The 20,084-nt window shown below is 36.8% G+C and overlaps 1 protein-coding gene across 2 annotated transcripts in view; it reads right to left on the bottom strand.

Annotated features, from left to right (window-relative positions):
* Positions 1-20,084, bottom strand: part of rims4 (regulating synaptic membrane exocytosis 4) — a 50,832-nt gene that overhangs the window by 9,250 nt on the left and 21,498 nt on the right. The window contains exons 2-5 of one of the 2 annotated variants that reach the window (XM_004548853.4): positions 13,292-13,436; positions 6,179-6,291; positions 4,408-4,509; positions 1,939-2,075 (exon numbers count right to left, since the gene is read on the bottom strand). In XM_004548853.4, the coding sequence (XP_004548910.1) occupies positions 1,939-2,075; positions 4,408-4,509; positions 6,179-6,291; positions 13,292-13,436 (497 nt within the window). Of the gene's footprint in view, positions 1-1,938; positions 2,079-4,407; positions 4,510-6,178; positions 6,292-13,291; positions 13,437-20,084 lie in introns of both variants that reach the window. The other variant, XM_004548852.4, reaches the window with a different exon arrangement.

Below are 20,084 nucleotides of genomic sequence, written 5' to 3'. Positions count from 1 at the left end.
TTTTATGATGTCAAAATAAAAGTTGACAAACAGCTGTTAGTTAGATTTCGCACTTGATATGTTTTGGAAAGGCTGGAAAAATAGCTGAAAAAGCTGAGAGTTGGTTTTGGGCACAAGTAGTAAGTTTCTCAGTGACTTTTCAGTGTAGACTTAAGCAGCTTTTTGCTTTGCTAGATCAGTAAGTGACAAATTGAAAAGTGCTGCTGATTTCAGCGATTTTCATTATCCAGTGTGAATGAGTTTGATGAAACTCGAAGGACAGCGACATGACAGCAGCTAATTAAGAGGGAGGCGTTTAGTGGCTAATTACACAGTGACGGGAGCAGCAGAGCAGCCAGAGCAAGAGCTGCAAGTCTCTCCACTGAACACTATACTATTTTTACCTGCTGATTACTGATGGGAAAAAAATACATAAAAGGGTAATATTCTGGCAGTTGAGACGCCAGAAAAAATGCTCTAAAATAACAGAAATGTATCATTGCATTAACTCACATCAACTTTCTGTAATTAAAATGTAGTTTTCAGCTTTAAGTTACATGAGCTCTTGTGTATTTTTTGTCTGTTTTATGTTAAATAGCGGTATTTACTTGTTAAAACAGTTACCTAATAATATAGCCAAACACTGCTATAATATAAATACCCAGGCCAAAAATGACAGAATATTATTGTTATTAGTTGGAATTTTTTTCAAAATCGTGTACATTTAATCCCTATTAAATGTTAGGAAAAAGATATACTATGCATAAATAGAATTGAAAACACTTTTATAAAAACTATTAAGTGGATTTATCATAACAGCAATGGCCTGGTCTTTACATGTAATTTTACATACATGTATAACTCTTGAATATTTAGTAAATCTGTGCTCCCACAAATACTTATAATAGATTTGACTTTTTAAAAAGGTATTGACATTTTTTTTATGCTAGATGCATTTTCTGATGAAATCCCAAAAGGATTTGTGTCTTACCTTTTTTAAAAATTTCAGAAAGTGTTATTACATGTAAATTATACTGTTAATTTCCATTTAATTAACAATCCTATCATGTAAGAAGAGTGTACTGGATATTAATGGATATTATATTACAGAATGATGAAAATGTGAACTCTGAAACACCAATGACATATTTAATTCCTGTTTAATATTCAATTCTGTTTACAAATAGACCTTTACAAAAAAAACCAATTGCTCTTCTTTCAACATTTTTGATGACAAAACTTGAAATTATGTGTTACATTTTAGACAAATGAAAGTGCTCTGTGCCAAATAGCTTTTAGGGAGCCACGCAACCAAAACAAAACAAAAAACAAAAATATCTATCAATTAAACTTAGGGCACCTGAAACTTAGAATCACACATAACAAAACCCTTGTAAAAATAGTGTGAAAAATAAAGTCACAATTTTATGTAAAAAACAAAACAAAACGCATTTTCTTTAAAAAAAAAATCCAAATTTTGGATTTATTCACAGTTACAGGTTTTTCACAATATTGTAGATTAGACACGTAAATTCACAGCTTATTTTTTGTATTCGTCAGGAATCCTTTTGCTGCGCATTAAGCTTTGTTGTTAACTTGTTGACAAATCAAAGTGATCTGTACCAATGATTGTTCCACAGTTGACAGTCATTGGAAGCCATGAGGGTGTTTTAGGTGTAAGGACACTGCAAGCTGATGCTCTCATACAGAATTCATGTTTCTTTAATAGATATATTTTCTTCACAAAGATGACACAAAATGTCTATGGATGCTAACTTTCGAAGCACCTCCAACTTTGGCCCACTGTACTTCTTATTTAGCACTTTCATAAAATATTGAATGGTTCCATGATATGATTAGCCTGCAATAGAATCAGCATTCTCTGTATTTTCTGCTGATGCCCAAATTGAATGTTCTGTGTAACGAACTGCATGGCACGTCAAGTTAGGTGTATCTTACCTGGACCACTTTCCCCTGTGGACTCTCAGAGAAGACCAGGACCTGGTTGTAGAGAGGATCCAGAGATTTTCTCACTGATTTCGTCTTCTTCTTGGCCACACAGATTCCATTCTCCAGAAGATAAACTTTAATGTAGGCTGCTAGAATGACAGCAAACACATAGATTTGACTGATTAATTTCTAGTTTTTCAGTATATGATAAAAAAATATGCTCATCTTGTTGAGACTAAAAGATCTTCCAACACACTGTCTGGGCATTTGTCACATACAGTGTGTTTTGAACAGATGCTATAAAATAATGACTAACAAATAATGGTGTGCAATATGACATAAAGTACAATGCTGTTAAAAGTGCTGTTTTGATATGTAGAACTAAGCAGGATAAACAGCTAAATTTCCCTTTGTTTAAAGTGGCCCAAAAAAAGGTGAACTACCTTGGTCACTTTATTACTGAGCAAATGAATGATGATGATGACATATAGAGACAACGGTGTAAGCTCTATGTGCAGGCAAATACTATTGCACACAAATTCAGCTTTTGTTCACTTCCAGTTAAAGTGGCTTTGTTAAAGCATATTGTACACTGCTATATACTGCCCCCCTTGTGGTCATCCTACAAACAATGTAGCATGCAGAAGCTGCATGTTGCATATAATGATGCGATGAGAATCCTTTGCAGGATACCTAGAAGGGGTAGTGCCAGCCAGATGTTTGCAGCTGTGGGTGTTTGGACTTTTAAAGCACTTTTAAGAAAGTTAATGTTCAATTTTAGAGAATGACTGGATGGTTCGAGTAACAGTATAATTTTAGCACTCGCAGATCCGACAGTGAGTGGTTCCCGTTACTCATCCAGTCTGAGAAAGCACTGGTTGAAGTGTTTGTGTATTTATTGATTTCTTTTAAGTAATTGTGTTTTAGGTATATTACGGTTTTATATTTTTACAAATGTTTTATATGTTATATATTTATTTATATATATAAATATATATATATATATATATTTATATATATATATATATATATATATATATATATATATATATATATATATATATATATATATATATTTATATATATAAATATATATAAATATATATATATATTTTTTTTTTAAAGTTTATACCTTGTGTTTTGGGGAGGGGGAGGGCTTGTGTGTGTGTGTCTCTGTCTTGTTTCTATGGACATGAAGTCTGCCAATAAAGATTGAATTGAATTGAATTGAATACTCCTTATAATGTACAAATGGAATTTGGAGGCTGAACTGAGATGAACCAAACAGTTGATCGTGTCAGTACTGAATTGTGAATGAAGCTGTAATGTTGTATAATCACATCAACAAGCCTAAGATGAAAGCACAACACATGAATGTGTAACCCTCGAATGTTCTAAGACACCTGTGGTGATGCTCCCATCTAACCTTGCAAAATACAGGCTAGGGAACAAGCTTATTGTTCAAAATTTTGCTGTTCACAGTGACCAGAAAGTAAGGAGAAAGTTCCAATCATCTGTATATTTTGAAAAGAAAAATGATAAAAACTGAAAACTATGATTTATGATCATTCATGATCACTTGACCAGCTGTCAGAATAAAAGCATCTACTACTGTTTGTACAGGTTTAAAGAAGAAATATTGGCTAATAATAACATATGGTTTCGCTAACAGCATTCTAATGTAAGTTTACAGTACTGGAGCTTACACACAGGTCACAGCTTTCTGTCTAGTGTGCTGATAACAGGATAGAAATAATTCAGACACTGGCTCACTAAAATCTGCAGGCAAAACCTCACTTGTCTTTACACTGTACACGGAGTTCCTTTTATCTCTATACCTCCCTTGTCATGACCATGTTTTTCTTTCAGTTACAATATAGTGGTCTATGCTGATTTGTTTGCTTTCCTCTGTTTATTTTCCTATTCTCTTTTATCTCTCCTTCATAGTTTTTTTCCCAGATACTTTTTGTTCCATTTCAGTGAAGGTGTTTAGCTCTTATCCAGTTGGGATTGATGCCTGCTTTAGTATTGTGCAGCGGCGAGGCGCTACAATCAAAGTCAACAATATGATCATTCTGACCAGAGGAGGCATTTAATACTGGACTGTATCTATGGATTAAAATCTGAAGTCAGAGCATCAAGATGCACATTTCACTACTGCATGAGCAAAGACAAATGCAGTTTTTACTTATTTAGTGCATCGCCTGCTTCTGCTCCATTCCCCCCTTCACTCGTCTATTTTTTATATTGTCAAGCACAAAAAGTATGTTTTTGGAAGCTATATCCCATTAGTATTAAATATGCCCTACAGGCTGTTGTGTATGTGAAACTATTTGCTGGCTTGTAAAGCATTCATGTGGAGTACAAACAGAAGTAAAGCAGCTTTATAAATGTTAAATTTCGACTCAAAACACCTCACGTTATGGTATAAATGGTATTCTCTGAAAAACAGAGCTCAAAGACTGATCACAGACAAACCTGGAGGTCCCTTTGAACCTGGTTTCATGGTGAGGCCTCTGGCCTGGACGACCTCCACCTCCAGTCCCCCATTCCGCTCCATCAGTCCAATCTCTACATCACCTGATTGGGTGAAAAAATGAGATTAAAGGAGGTGAATATTAGCCCAACAATTAGTAAATAGTTTTAGAAGAAGATACTAAAATGGATGTGAGACATAATCATGTAAGATCACTTGGTAACTTCAAGTCAGTTGCTAGACATGTCCAAACTATCCATCATGTATAAAAATGTACATCCTGCACTGGTTTGTCAAATGCCTTTTACACATTGTGACCATGGCCGTGTCATATTATGAAGGTGATTCTGAATGAGAAGCCAGTCACACTGTATGAGCAATCACAGAAGGATCCTTTGACTTATGTCCTATTTTACTTTGCATGGGACCATATCCTACTAAATTAATATCTGACTGCATCAAATAAGTGAAACTAGAGTACAAGACCGTAGTTTCACTTATTGTTTTCTCAAACACTCTCTAGACCTCAGTTCAGTTTGACTTCTTTGCACAACCAGAGAACCAGAGAAATGGCTCTGGTTGACCATTAGAAAGAATAAAAGTACTTGACACATTAGCATTCCTTTTCAGACCCAGAACCCAAATCCATTTTTTATATACGATCCAACTTCCAAACCAAATCTTGGAGCCAAGGAAAAGACGGTCCCAAAGCAAGTTCAGTTTACTGTAAGAGCAAAATACTGCATCACATAGAGCACACTTCTCTCTGTCCAAACGTTCTGCATATTATGTTTTCTGTAGCAATAAACCCAACCAACAATAAAAATCATGGTAAGTTACTTATTAATAGAGTAATAATATAAAGGCTTAATATAAAAACTATTTAGAGATTCTGAAATATCTTGTTGGTCTCCCAACATCAAGCTCCTTGAATTATGTTAAGCAAAATGGTGTGAACTTCAATACAAGCATCTCTGAAGCTTTCTTTTTAATAAGTCATGGTTTTGGTTCAGTCTTAACACTATAATTTATCCCAGTCAGCTGGCTCCTCACAGAAAAAAGCCATAAAGACAGTAAAACATGTAAGAGACAAAGCTTTTACTGCTAAATAAGTAAATATATCATTCATATGTACTCTCTAATCATAGCTCTGTCTGCGTTTTCTTCCAATAATGATCTGCATTTTTTATATTAAAATTGCGTGCACATTGCAATAATTTCTCTCATTAGAAGTAACTTTGGAATAAAAGTTTTAACTAAATGTCCCCAAAATGACAAATGTATTCCTTTGAAAGTGACACAGCTCAGATGAAAGCCAAGTTATTCTGGGTTCTCTGACATTATATAATGTTGGACCAGGCAGCAGGTTTGGAGTGGAGCTGGTCCAGTCAGTGTCACTGTTGTTGGGCCAAGGACACTGTCTGGCTGCCAGTGAGGAAACTGACCCACTTACAGTAAATCACTGCTGTAGAGGACAGACTTCATGCAATATATCCAGTATATACAGCCTGGAAATGAATAAGTGAAGTGCTGGAGATGATGAGAAAAACAGTAAGACTGCTGATTTGTGAGGCACTTTCTTTGCCAATGTAAAATGATTTTAAGGAACCATTTGGTTCAGTTTTATGAGTATAAAGCTTTTTTTTTTCTTTTTAATTTTCTGACCCAGCCTGTATATCAAAAATGGAAAACACATTTTTATTCTACAGAAACAGAAATGTAAGAAATTGAATTGGCTGTAGCAAAATAATTAAAACTCCAGTCTTCTCTTACCCATGGATGTTGTCGCCAGTGTCTGTCGCCCAACAAACTGGGCTGGTCCCATCCCATCCAGGAAGTCACTGAACTGAGCATCGGATGCCAGACACATGCCACTGTAGTTAAGACTGCAGAGGGAACAAAAAAGCAGGCAGACAAAGACACGGATGGTTAAACATGACCAGACAGTGCTTAATGCAGTTCAATTAGCAGAAGAAAGTGAGTGACTGAAAGATAATGAGACAATGGAAGAGAGGAGTAACAGAATAGGGACAAAAGCAATCCAGAGGAATAACGAGATAGGGACTGAAAAAAAGAAAGAAAGAAAAGGCTGATAACCGAATACCATTTATCACTCCCCTTTCAGGTTAGTTAAACTCACAAAATTTTAATTGGCTTCCTGAAACTAGGCTCAGATGTTGGCTCTAGAGTTTGACCCCATATGTCCTTATTTTGTGTGGTTTTTACGTGTATACAAATCAGCTCAAAGTGCTTTGGTGGCAAACAGCCAGGTAGTAAATATGTGTGTGAGTGTGTGGGTTTATTTGTTCTATGAGCAATAGACGACAGCACTTTTCTTCCATTGCTCTACGAGTCTAACATGATGTGTAAATAAAAACATACCAATGCACTCTCAAAAGTAGGAGCATAGTAAAAGTCAGTTTTCGTCCCTACAGTTTAAGTCTACACAGATATACCCCTCAAAGCTAAAAGCTGGACCTCCACTGTGTACCAAAAACATCCCAGGCAGCAGTGATGTGTCATGATTTATACATTTTAATGGCCTAATCACTGTGACTTTCACCTTGTAGTTAGTTAACACAATAAAAAGGACACCTTTCAGCTATCTTGTATTTTTAAAAAAAACATTAATATAGTTCACTAACAGAATAACTTCTTTAGCTAAATTCAGTGTTGTGGATATATTATTTGAATATCTGAATATATTTGATAAGTAATCAGTCTACTAAAGAAACAACATTATGTAATGCTGAAGAACCAACATGAGTCATGAGTAAATTATTACTTTCAACCCTGTCTGAGCTACCAGCTTATTTTCATAGAGGTTATCCTTGCTTCTATGAAAGGACTGAGACAGTGACCTCTGTCTCTGTGCTGGGGGTCAGGGTCAGGGATTTACTTCCTCCTCTCTTCATTTCTTTTGCTGCTTGTTCCAGGACAAAGCTCTCTTTTCATGGACTTTCGTGTCTTTGTACAAGTTGATGGTTTTGCCACAGTAGAGAATAGCCTGCATGCATCACTGTTTGCAGTGTTTTCATTTACAGCTGTAATGTACTTCTCACTCACTGCAGCATGTCGCTGCTCAGTGGTGAGCCACGTGATCACAGGAAAACTAAACACAGCAGAGAAGGGAGGAGGAGGTGGAGCACAGTGTGCCTGCATGACAGGAGAAGTGTTTATGCTGGTATCGATCCAATACCAATACCAGCGATGGTATCGGTACTATCGATATTTAGATCGCTCTACCCACCTCTACCATGATGACAAACTTCTGTACCTCTAAAGGGCCATTTATGCAGAAAGTGAATAGCAGTAATGTGGCGTCTATACAGGGTACAGTAATTTTAACAAATGACAAGGAGAAAAACACAATGGTGACATTGGAGTAGACAGGTCCCTGGTTAAACTTTTCCAACTTAGAGTTAAGCGACTGAAGAAATTTCCAATGAAAGCAAAGTGACTGGACCACACTGGACCACCTAGAAATGGCATTACACCCTCAGGAACTGGAAGCGCCTTGTGCAGATTTCTGTGTTGATTTTAATTCCAGAGGAAGTTTGGAGCTCTCCAGTTACTGAGTCAGTTGAGTGTTGGTGACTTTTACGCACCATGCCCCTCAACACTTGACAATCCAACTCTGTCGCTTGTAAAACACTGGCCAAAAGTTGGGACACACTGCAAACTTTTGCCTGGCACTATATTTGTAGTAAAATGCATGCATGCATTTTTGAAGAATTCATTTAAATCTGTAGGAACTTGGTATGTTTAAAAAGAGGCCTATGAGGCAGGCAGTGTTTGTATGCCTTTGAATGACACTGTACATGATGTAAAAGGTCACACAGACATACTGTATATATATTGTATCTGTATCTGAGGTGTGAGTGACAATTGTGAGGGTAACACAACCTTGAAGCATGCATAAAATTGAACAATGAACTTTTCGTAACTTGGACGGTGGCAATAATTTAATTTAACGACAAATGTGCAATGTGACTACTGGTTCTGTAGAGAATTTATTCATTACTCAAAAAACATTTAAGAGAGTGGGGAAAGTAGTATATGTCACATAATTCACCATTCTCTAACAGCCACTTGGAGCCAGTGGCAGTCAACCCATTCTGTCGTTAGTCATTAGCCATGTTCCCAACCAGAGACTGAGCAAAGAAAGACAGGAAAGATTAACTACACACATCCCTCTCTCACTGTCATTTCTTTTCCTTTCACCTCTCCTCCTTCTCTCCAGAGCTCTCATTAGTCTCTTTCTTTCCTCCTTTTTCTCAGATTATGCAGTTTGCAGCTGTTTCGAGCCCCACGAGATAACATTCTCTCCTTGTCTCTACTTTTATCTCTTTTCCATACCCCTCTCTTCTTCTTCTTCCCCTCTTTAACCTACATGTTTTTCCACCTTGCCTTCACTTTGATATTTTATCATACTTTATGGTTGCTCAATTTTAAATTATCCCCACTTTCACAAGAGTGCTTGGGTGCACATATAAGGAACAAATCATTATATTTTTTTTTAAACTAGACACTCAATGCTGACTTTGTCTTCAGTTATTAGATTGTTCGAGCAAAGTCATACAAAAGCACAAAGTCTAACCTTTAATACTAACTGCAAACCAAGTATGCAAATGCTTCATTACAAAATAATTTAGAAGTCGTTCAGTGCAATAAAGGAAAGCAATTATTTAAATTAGTAATTTACATTCAGGTGGCAGCATATAATAAGTAATGACATGTCAATTTTAGGGGATGAAAGATAATCCCAAACTCTCATTTGCATCTCGTTACTTTATCTTTTCCCCTGTGTTGTTTGTATACATCCCATGGACGCTTGGGATCTGGGAAGTTTGGACACCAGATCAGGATCTTGAGCTTTTTGTTGTGTAACTTCAAGTCATTCTTGGACAGCTTATGTGGTGCATTGTCCTTCTTGGAGAAATTGCATCTGAAAAAAAATATTTAAGTGGGTTTTAAGTAACATGCACAAATACCAGGAGGTTTCCAAACAGAACCTTGCATTATCATGTAATGATCAACATTATTCACTTCGAGTGTCAGTGGTTTTATGTGGTAGCATGCTGGTCTATGTATATCACAGCATGTTTTTTTTTCTTCTTTTGTTTTGTTTCTGTGACCATAATGCATGAATGTAATATGCAAAGTATTAAAGTGCTGCATATATGCAATTAACATAATACATCAATTAATATGTTTGTATACTGAAGAAATTACATTCCTAATGAGGTAAAAACCTTTGTATATGTGTATCATGAGTACGCATGCAAAGATATTAGTCAAACAACATTAGCTGAGTGGGTATTACTGGGTGATAAATTCCTGAGCTTTAGATTATGTTAGTGTGTGGAGCACATCTGGGGATTACACTGCTGTTTCGCAGAAATATGACGTTCAATGCAAACCGCAAGTGGGAAACCGATGGGAACTTTGCATAAATATAAGATCTCATACTACTCAGTTTTTTGTAATGCACTGGAATTTAGAACAACAACAACCTTTCATTAAAGTTAAATAAATATGGAAATATATTTGCAGATTTTACAAATATATTGGTAAAAAAAAATCTGTCTTTCTGTTGTTAAAATATCATTTGAACAGAACTACATTTATGTTTTCTGTCATCATTGTCATAAGCTCCACACATACTGCACTAAAATTTAAAGCGTCACAGTGCAGCTGAAGCACTGCTTTGCACCGCTGACAAAGGATTGGTTGTCAGGAGTACATTATAATTTTACAACATGAACCCAGTAAAATGTCAACATGTTTTTTCCTGGATATTTTTTAAAATGATGTCTCCTTTTAGAAAGAGTCACAGTTGTGTGTCTCTCTTACACAAAGACACGCATTTCCATTTACCTCAGTTTCCACAGTGAATGTGTGCGTGCATTGGATCCTGAATGGCTCCCACCATAAATCAATAAGCTCATAAGTGTGACTGGATGGTGTTAGCTAACAAAGTGCTTATTCATGACTGTGCATAGAGAATGATGGAGCTTTTCAATCAGCAGACTGAGCCAGACAGCTGACGTAAAGACTGAAATACAGACAGGAAGATGAGCAGTGGTTTGCTGCGGATGATTTAAATGATGCAGTGAGTCAACTGTTGCCAGCTTAATGAGTCAACTGTTGTTCCCTTTAATGTTTTGTTGCTTGCAGCATGGTGCATGCACAGATTTTAAAGGCCCCTTCTGTTTCTGGTTTTATATAATTTTTAATGTGCTTTTAATATATAAAAAAAAAGAACTGAAAGAAAAAACTAAATGAGACAATCATGGAGAATAGAGCTGAACATACTGGAACACCAGTTAGTTACACAATCTATGTGATCTGGTATCTTTTGAACATTGATAGCATTGATTTCCCCAATGTATTTTCCATGTGGGTTATGTTTACAAGAATTATTTTTCATTAACACAAATATGTACAAATTATGTTCATTTCAGTTTGAAAAAGACAATGATCAGTCACAGGATTTAAGATAGAAATATATCTTCCTTGTTCTTGTGTAGAATTAGGGATGTCAAGCATATTGACATTGTTTTGGAAATCTTAAAATGGGAGATAATATAAAGTAAAAACGTATTACTATGGAGCTTGTCTGTTTATCTATATTAAACCAAATAACAAAATACAGAGAAGGTAAAATTCTTTAGATTTCTGTCACAACATACACCTTTTTATCTTGCACAAAATAATCAATATTGAACATTAAAAAAAACACTTGAACTTACCTCAATATGACGACACTTACACTAAATGGAAAAAAGTCCTGGGCGACCTGAGTTGTTCTGAGCTATTGTGTAAGTTATCTTTTGTTTACATTTGTCATATCAACCATGTATAGTATGAACAAAGATGGTAATGGAGCCTGGTGAGTCTGCAAGGCACAGCACTTTGGGACCATGAAGAACATTCTGGGTGTTTTCATAGGATAACAAATTTTATCTAATATTAACCATGTTTCATGTCACATTTGTCAGGGAACTGGGTCTGTGACCCACTATTTTTGAGGGGTTTTTTTTTAATTGTTTTTGCAAAACAATTCAAATACATTTTGGTGGTGCATGTCGACATTTTTATGTCGGACAATCACTTCAATAGAAATACATATCAGCAATGTCTGTGACCCAGGTGGCATTGCTTTTTAAACTATTTTTAAATTAATAGTGTGTGGTATAAGTGGTAAAAGGCAGAGCTCCATTTAGGTAAGCTAGACAACATATGACGTGATGTGATGTGTGCTGTGTTTTCAGCTAAAGTGACTTGGATGTGGAAGAGCAGTAAAGACTGCAGAGTTTGAATAAGCTAAATCAAAGAGCCTCGTGTGAACACAGATTTTCTTGCACTCTTTCTCCTTCTAAAACTCTCTTTGTCATTTTTTTTTTATCTGTGCCTGTAATGCCTTCATTAATTTTTTTTTTTACCTCACAGTTATTAAGGCTTCACTGTGGACTTCTAGGAAACAATCAATTAGGTTGTCTTCTTCTTCTTTTCATATAGTTGTGTATGTTGGCTCTGACTGACATCTTCTGTTTGATTTATTCATCATTAAAAAAGGATTTGCTTCTGCTACTAAAGAATAAATAAGCTAGCATCATTAAAATCTAGCTAATGAATTCGTTTTTTTTCCCATACTATGCAAAGTAATCCATGTTTTTAAGCAGAAGCTCATAAACAACGTATTTGCATATTCCAAATATAAATGGAATATTAATATGCACGCAAACACACTCAATGATGCAATCATCCTCTCGTTATTTTCGTCCCTCCTCTGTTCCTCTGTAAACCCTCCCAGCCTACATCAGTCTGTCTGACTTGTCTTGTTATGTAACAGTAGGAATTCAAGCTGGTAGCCAGGTTGGCAGTTATCTGCATGTGTCCGTGTGTGTGTGTATGAGCGTGTTCAGTAGTACTACACTATTACTGCTGATGTCATAGGTGCTCTGTATGCTCTCTCTCTCTCTCTCTCTCTCTCTCTCTCTCTCTCTCTCTCTCCCTGTGCATCAAAGACATTGCTGATGTTTTTCCTGTATGACAGGTAATAGAAACACAGCAACACAAGGAAGAAAATAACCTGAAAACACAAAGGCGTGACAGCATCTTCTGATTGCAAAACCTCAACCAAAGGAATCAAATCTCTGAAATTCCAATACACTAAAATATATTCCTTTTTTCATTTTAAGTTTGAATGAACTGAATTTGAATCCTTGCAAAAATGTGCTATTTTCAAAATAGTCTCAGTAGTTTTACTGATATAGTTTAAAGTGCAAATAGATTGTCCAACATCCAAAATGAATTCAGAAGAAAGAAGAAGAGAAATAACGAGTTAACATAAACCAGTGACACACTCCAGGGCCTGATCAACCCTGGTAGGGCCTCCTTGGATGCGGGTGTCTAGTGATAATGGCCGAAACACCCGATGAATCCAAGGTCCACTACTGACTATGTGTCCCAAACTGGTAAAGTGTCTGGGCTGCCTTTCCTCATAACAGCCATCCCTCAAGATTTTCTCCATTTAAAGCAATGCATTATCAGGGACTGTAACACCTAGTCCTTTTTACTGAAACAAAAATCCAATCTACAGCCTAAAGTTTACGGGAAATTGTTCCTAAACAACTAAAATAAAGAAAGCCAAGTAACAGCAACAAAAACTACCATCGAAGGAGGGTAAAACAAAAAGAAAAACAGCTGTAAAAACATATTGCAGAGGACCTAATGTAATAAGTTTGTAGCAGGCTTTTTGTAATTTTACCAAAATGTGGATTTTTTGTGTTGGCTTTTGTTTAGTTTAGTTTTTTCAGACTCAGAATGCTGTATTTGTGGTTAAAATGGTATTTAATTAAAGCAGTATTTGTTACTTACTTCCCTTCGGAGCCATAGCTGTTCATGCTGTCTTCTATGGACTCGTGGCTAGCCTGGCGAACAGTTCGACTGGGCATCTCCACAGCCAGCCCCGTCTCTGTGCTCCTCTGGATAGCTCCCTTCAACTTCCTGCCATCTGTATCCACTGCAAGTAGGCAAACACACAAAAATAAAACCTGAATTCAGCTACATGTGAATAGAGTACAGTGTTGTGTATGTCTGCTAGCTTTAAAATTCTTACAGTTGTTTTAGTTTATACAATCCCTTGTTTCGAAATGTCTACAGTGTTGCTAATGCCGTTACTACGTAAGGATGTTCAGTTTTAGTACAGATTGATATTTACCCTTTTCTTGCAGTAAATCAGCTTCTAATTAAAAATTGACAAAAAGTCACTAAAATAAATAACCTTCAACTATTATACATCTCATCACATAAGCTGAGTACAATAAAACACTCAAATCAACTTTAAAGTAAGCGAGTGACTGCATGCGACTGGCATTTGTTGTGGCAGGATTTTCCTCTAGTTTCTGTTTTTAATATTTCATTTGTAGTTTGGAAAATATAAACAGGAGAGGATGTCAGGTTTGTTTGTGTCCCGCTGTGACCTCATCAGTGTCACACGAAAGACGACCAGAGAGATGAGAAATTTAACAAGGCCAAGGACAAAAGCACTCGATTACTCCTTAAAGCAGGGACATACATCTTGTTGCAAAGTAGCCCACAAAATCGATGTGTGGAGCACTTTATGGGACCACTCTCTGGCTTCAAGGTGTCCTGTGTGTGTGTTTGTGTGTTGATGGTGTTCATGTTGGTTTAGTTCATAATGAAGTGTTTTAGCAGGAGGTCTTTCGACCTTGTTTTTAGAACAGGACAGGAAAGATGTTTTCCTTTTAATGGTCAGGACACCCGCAAGGAAAACACACTAAGACAACACACATTCACCACAGTCGCTCGAATACATCAGCCTAAAACACATTCTAGACCATGCCACATTAATTTTGTGAAGCTGAGTGTTTTTCAAATAAATGCCAAACGTGATTAAATAACTGAATAAAGGGTAAAATCCCCCAAATGAAATACATGTCAACAAAAAGGCACCCACAGTCACACACTCTCACACACAACTACATGGGCACAGTACTGTGAAAGTTAGTTCTGCAATTATTAAAGAGCGACCTAGAATGGTGCTATTTCTATCGTGTTCAAGTGGGACGGGACGCTGGCAGATTTGGGTTACTTGCTTCTTCTTGCTGTCTGGTTTCGTATGATCAGTTATCTCCTGTGTTGGTCCACAGATGCACTGTCATCCATTAATACCAAAGTCAGTATAGCGTGCAGTCCAGAAAACCAGTGAAGGTAAAAATTCAAGGCAGTGAAAGAAATTTTTAAGAAAAATAAAACATAGTACTGGTAGACAGAAGAAAGCTTTAATACTGTTCCACTTACTTAGCATAATTCATGTTGCTTTTAAGTTTTTGATGTGTAAGATCCCTTTTTTTCCTGCATTCACACAGCACTTCCTAGAATTTTGCTGTTTCCATATAACCATTTTGGATTTGATACTGACATCCAACAACTGTTTAGAGAAAAAGAAACGTAATATGTTCTTTGCATGACTAAACATGGGACATTGATTTTTCCTACTATCTAATTAAGATGTATCTACATGTTAAACAAGCATATTTTCAGAAACTAGACGATGTTACTTGGGAACTTAAACTCTACTCCAGACGACAAACAGGTCACAGACAGTCTTTAAAAGGTTTGACTGAATCAGTCATTGTCACACATCCCTTTCAGAATAATTTCTATCTTAAGTCTATGGCTGATTCCTGGGTTCGTTCCTTGTATAAAAGTTGAAAAAGTCTTGAGTGTGGTATGGTGGCTAAAGGAAAAAGTGTAACTACAGAGAACTGGGTAACACTTTGAAAATGCTGCTCCAAAACCTCACACCTGACATACAGTAAGCCAGGAATTTGATACCAATACCATGCTTTACACAGCACAAACTTCTATTAACCGATGAACCAAATTTCTAGTGCCACCAATTGCCTAAAAGCTACACAAATTGAACACAATTCTCAGTAACTAAAGTTACAGCAACTGAACCTGATTCTTAGCCAAACTGATCAAACTATACCCGAACCAAAGCAAACAAACAGGACAGCCGAGTGTGGACCAAGGCCAGTTCACATATAGCCCTGTGGACTGAGTGCAACAATGTGTAGCAGCAATAATCCTTCAATATCATAAACATATACAGGCACAAGTCAGTAATATGCATCTGCTGCAATTCATATCTCAAGCATTTATGTAATGTTTCCATTCAGAGAGATTTATATTATAATACAAGCTTAAAGCTCCAAGGTTATAAAGATAATGAGCGACAGAAAATTGGGTCAGAATGCAGATGTAATGCGTGTGACATGGTGAGCAACCTGAATATCCACATAAAAACCTTTAGAGTTGTAAAATAAGTTTCCTAATCCTAATCTTACCCGGCATCTGGATTTACGAGCAAACAAATCTGCTTTACTCCCAATCCTCCTGCCAAACTATTGTGGTAACAAGAGTCACAAGTCTTGCCAGTCTTTACTAGTATCTCCTTAACATTAAAAGGCCTTTATGAAGTTTCAGACTTCTAGCAAAATATTGCTGAATAGTTTATGGTTGCAATGCCTTTCAAATGCTGTGTAACACAAACAATTTGTATTATTTGCTGTTCGCACAACTTTGCTAACTGCTAATGTTCAACACAGGTCCTCATTGTGTTTTATAGTAGATAGAGCAATAAGAGTATTTGAATGTTAGTCTGCTAATATTTGCTGGCTGAGCAGTGTTACATTTGCTGACTTTACTTGTATTGCTATGTTTTAGCTAGGCAGCTTTACTCACAACAAGTGCTTTTAACCAAATCTACCTGTCGTTTCTGGAAAATAAGTCCTTTCCATTAGTTCACTTCTGGCTAAATCCTCTTATTGGACAGTGGCACTCTTTGTAAGATATTGACGGCTAAGCAAAGACATTCACTTTGCTTGTGTTTGAATTTGTGTTCTAAAAAGATTCTAACAAAAAAATAGGGCAAGAAGCAACTCCTGCCACTTAGCAGCCATCTTGTAAAATGAAAATGAAAAAAGTAACTCAAAAGTTCTCTTAGTTTGTTGTAGAAAAGGTTTAGGAAGGTTTTTTGTCTCTTTTTCTGTACAAGTTTGAATTCTGTTTTACATGAGCATATTTATAGAGCTTTATTCATGACAAGTCTCGTGTTAATTCATGTTATAGATCATTAAGTCAAGAAAAACAGTTACAATGAACAAGTTTTCTTTGTCTTTCTCATCTCTTAATTTACTGCTTTACTGCTTATTATTTACATGAACAGTGATGCACAAGTCAATGAGGAAGTGATTTGGGCACAGCTTGTGTCACCAGCAGTGACACGGATATGGTTGCCATGGACACAGATGCCATTACTATGGAGACTGCAGTCAAACCAGAGACAGCGGTGAGGATGTTCTGTGAGCATTTTAACACAGGGGCATATTATTAGCTTGCTTCAGTGTTTGTGTGCATGTTTCCATTATGTTGTTATGTTATGTAGACACAAAACATGTGGAAACAACTTCTACTTGAAAACAAAATTCTGTTGGTAGAAATTCTTTGTTTTTAGGATAAAAACTTGGTTAAAGAAAATATTAGCTTTGGTTTGAGGTTAACATTATGGGCTAAATATGGTTATGCTTAAAGTGAGTCTACCGAAAATGCATTTAAGTTCATGTTAGGTCCTCTGAAGTAATGGAAACTAGATCGTGTGTGTGTGTGTGTAGCCTCCTGTCACCTCTTGTCACGGGTGGTGTATTGAGGTGGAGTAGAGTTACATAACTAATACAACAGGTGGGTAATGGCCGGAGACACATCTACCACTCTGGTTTGCTGCAACCCTTTTCATGCCACTGATGGGATATTATCTCTGTTCACTTCAATCCAATTGAACATGCTTTATCTGCAGCAGAGTGAAAGGCAATCTTGCCAGGCAATCAAGATAAAAGATTAAAATTTAGAGGACTGACAGTTTTTTTTTTATTTGCAGCATTTCTCCACTGATTTGTCCCCAACACTTTGCACAAAACATTAGGCCTGCGATGTTTTCTCCTTTCTCCTGCCTGCCCGCATCTTTGCATCTCTTTCAGTGCTTTCAGTGAAGTCACATCAGTTACTGCATGCTAACAAGTCATAAAAATGACAGAAAACCTTGCTACATATATACAGGCAACACCACCAGTCAAGACTAAACATGGCCTGTAACTGAACGACAGGAAACTTTTAGCTGTATGCAGTTTTTCCTATTTTTTGACAATCAGTCCAGCGACCAAAACTCACTCACAGGTCTATGCTGTCTGTGTTGAGCGCTCAGTGGATCTGCGCTCGACAGTGCAGACAGCATCGTCAGAAGGAAAATTGATAAAATAAATTACAAATGTTGTATTGTTCGATACATATGCGTACCGAACCGAAAGCACTGTATCGAACGGTTCAATATCTATACGAATATCGTTGCACCCCTAATATACACATATACATATTGTCTAAAAATGTGTTTGTTTTGATTCAATTCAGATATAATCACCCTGAAATACAAATGTTTACTGATATGACGATGACAGATGTTGGTCAGCCAGCATCTGCTTAGAAAGCCAAGCCCGGCCACTTTTCCTTCTGAGACCAGCTGCTGTTGTTTATTTGTTTCCAGATGCCTCGGGTCTTAAGTCTGGTGCAGTCATTTGAAATCTGGAAGCTCACTGCAAAGGTTCCTTCTGTCAACTTGAATTCTCTCCTTTCTTTCACTGCATCCCCAACCCTGGTCCAAGTGCAAGTGACCTGTCCTTCCTTTCACCTTAAAAAGTTTTTAAAGTAATCAAATGTCTGAAAAAAGTAAATCTTTGTAAAAGTGAAGAATTAATATCAGAATTGGGTATTATTCCCCTCAGACATGATAAGGTTTACCTAATGCTCTTGAAAGGTGAATACCATTTCCCCACTATCCTAAATGTCATCTCTATATAAATATCAGCAAGGGCATTTCTCCCAGTCTTTTCTCCTCTCTGTTCTCCACCTCTGAAAGAGGGGGAAAAAAGAATAAAAATAAAATCTCACTCCAATCTAAAATAGCCTCCTGCATTTCTGGTGAATGTAGTTCACAGCGTGTGATGAAGTGTGCCTGCTGTGATGTAGCACAAAAAGTGTCTGAGGTGACGCACAAAAGTTGTGATGTAGCAATCAGTGAGCAAGGACTCATTAGTTTGTCTCCCAGCAGAGAGATATTAATGAAAGCAGAGCAGATACAAAAATAGTCGCTCTCCATTCAGACAACTTATCTGACCAACATACAGACAGGGAGACTTGTAGACAAGGTAGGTCATACCTTGTGGCCTAACTCACTCAATAGGCAGATATTTCTGCAGTGAATTGGGATCTGCCTTAACATAAATCTCCCAAAATTGATTTCAGACTTTTACTGGTAAAATGTCTAAAAATGACAAAATAAGTATTTGCTTGTGTTGTGCAAATATGTGTGAATGTTTATGATAGAGTGTAAGTTAGTTTAAGGCACTTTGACAGCAGTAGCGAGAATCCCATATACAAATAATATTCATGAATATATGTCAAATATGTCCTTAATTAAGACAAATATGACATGAAAGGAGCAGCTGTGTTAGAGGTGGGTTGCAATGTGGCTTGCAGATACTGTAGACAGCAGTCTCAGGCAGCTTAAAGCAGCTTAAATAGCATGCTCTATAGAAGTTTTGCACTTGCAAAGTCACCAGCATTATGAATCATTAATGTATCTAAAGTACTTAAGAAAACTGTTTTTTAAAAATCACTTCATGATTCACAACTTAGGAGACACTGCCAAATATAATCTTGGCAGTGTGGTCAAATTTTCTATGTACAGCTACAGACAACATCTCTCCAACTTTCCAAACAGCATCACAAATACATCCCCTTCTTGCACAGTGGGGTGTTATCATGTCAAAGCCCTGTCAGTGTTACTGCCATAGAGTGAACTGTAGCATCATATAACTTCCCTCTTTTCTCAGGAAGGACCTTTTTTTCTGAGAAACCCTTTATAAAGTTTAAAAACTCAACTTCACACACTTCTGAGGTCCTCCTCCTAAATTGTACTGTACATATTATAGCCAATTTAAAAGCAGACTCCCTGCTTATTTTAGTTCTGCAGATAAATTTTTTTTAGCAATTATCTATATGTAATTTGTCAATCAGGTTATTGTTTCCATTCTTCATAACATGACATATGCAAAAATGTGTTAATGCATACTTTGTTGGAAAAGGGACAGTCATCGCTGCATGTCTGAACCTCTGTGGATGAATCAGTGGTTAAATGAAACTAAATGGATGTACAGCAATATCCAGTGAGTGAAATTACTTTGTCACCAGTAGACTATTCATTACAGAAAGAGATGATTTGGCATAAGGTGCCTGTCAGATTGAGAGGATTCTGGGAGGCGCTGAGAGAGTTGCATTTATTTAAAAAATGACTTTCCTGGTAGCGGTACTACAGACGATGACGAGCGATGACTAAGGCTGGAGATGAAAAAGAAGCTGCCTTTTCAAAGCTTTGGCACCACATATGATGGGCAAAGCAGAACACTGAACGCCGGAAGAAGGAGTCAGCGCTAATTACTTTATTGGTAGATAAGCATTTTTTTAACCTTCCTAGAAATTGAGGGTTTTGCTGAGTGTGCTATACTATTTTTGAACACTGGGGAGTACTGTC

This window comes from Maylandia zebra, linkage group LG5 (assembly GCF_041146795.1).
Source record: "Maylandia zebra isolate NMK-2024a linkage group LG5, Mzebra_GT3a, whole genome shotgun sequence".
Lineage (NCBI taxonomy): Eukaryota > Metazoa > Chordata > Actinopteri > Cichliformes > Cichlidae > Maylandia > Maylandia zebra.
The sequence above is the reverse complement of the archived record's forward strand: the minus strand, read 5'-3'. Positions and strand labels throughout refer to the sequence as shown.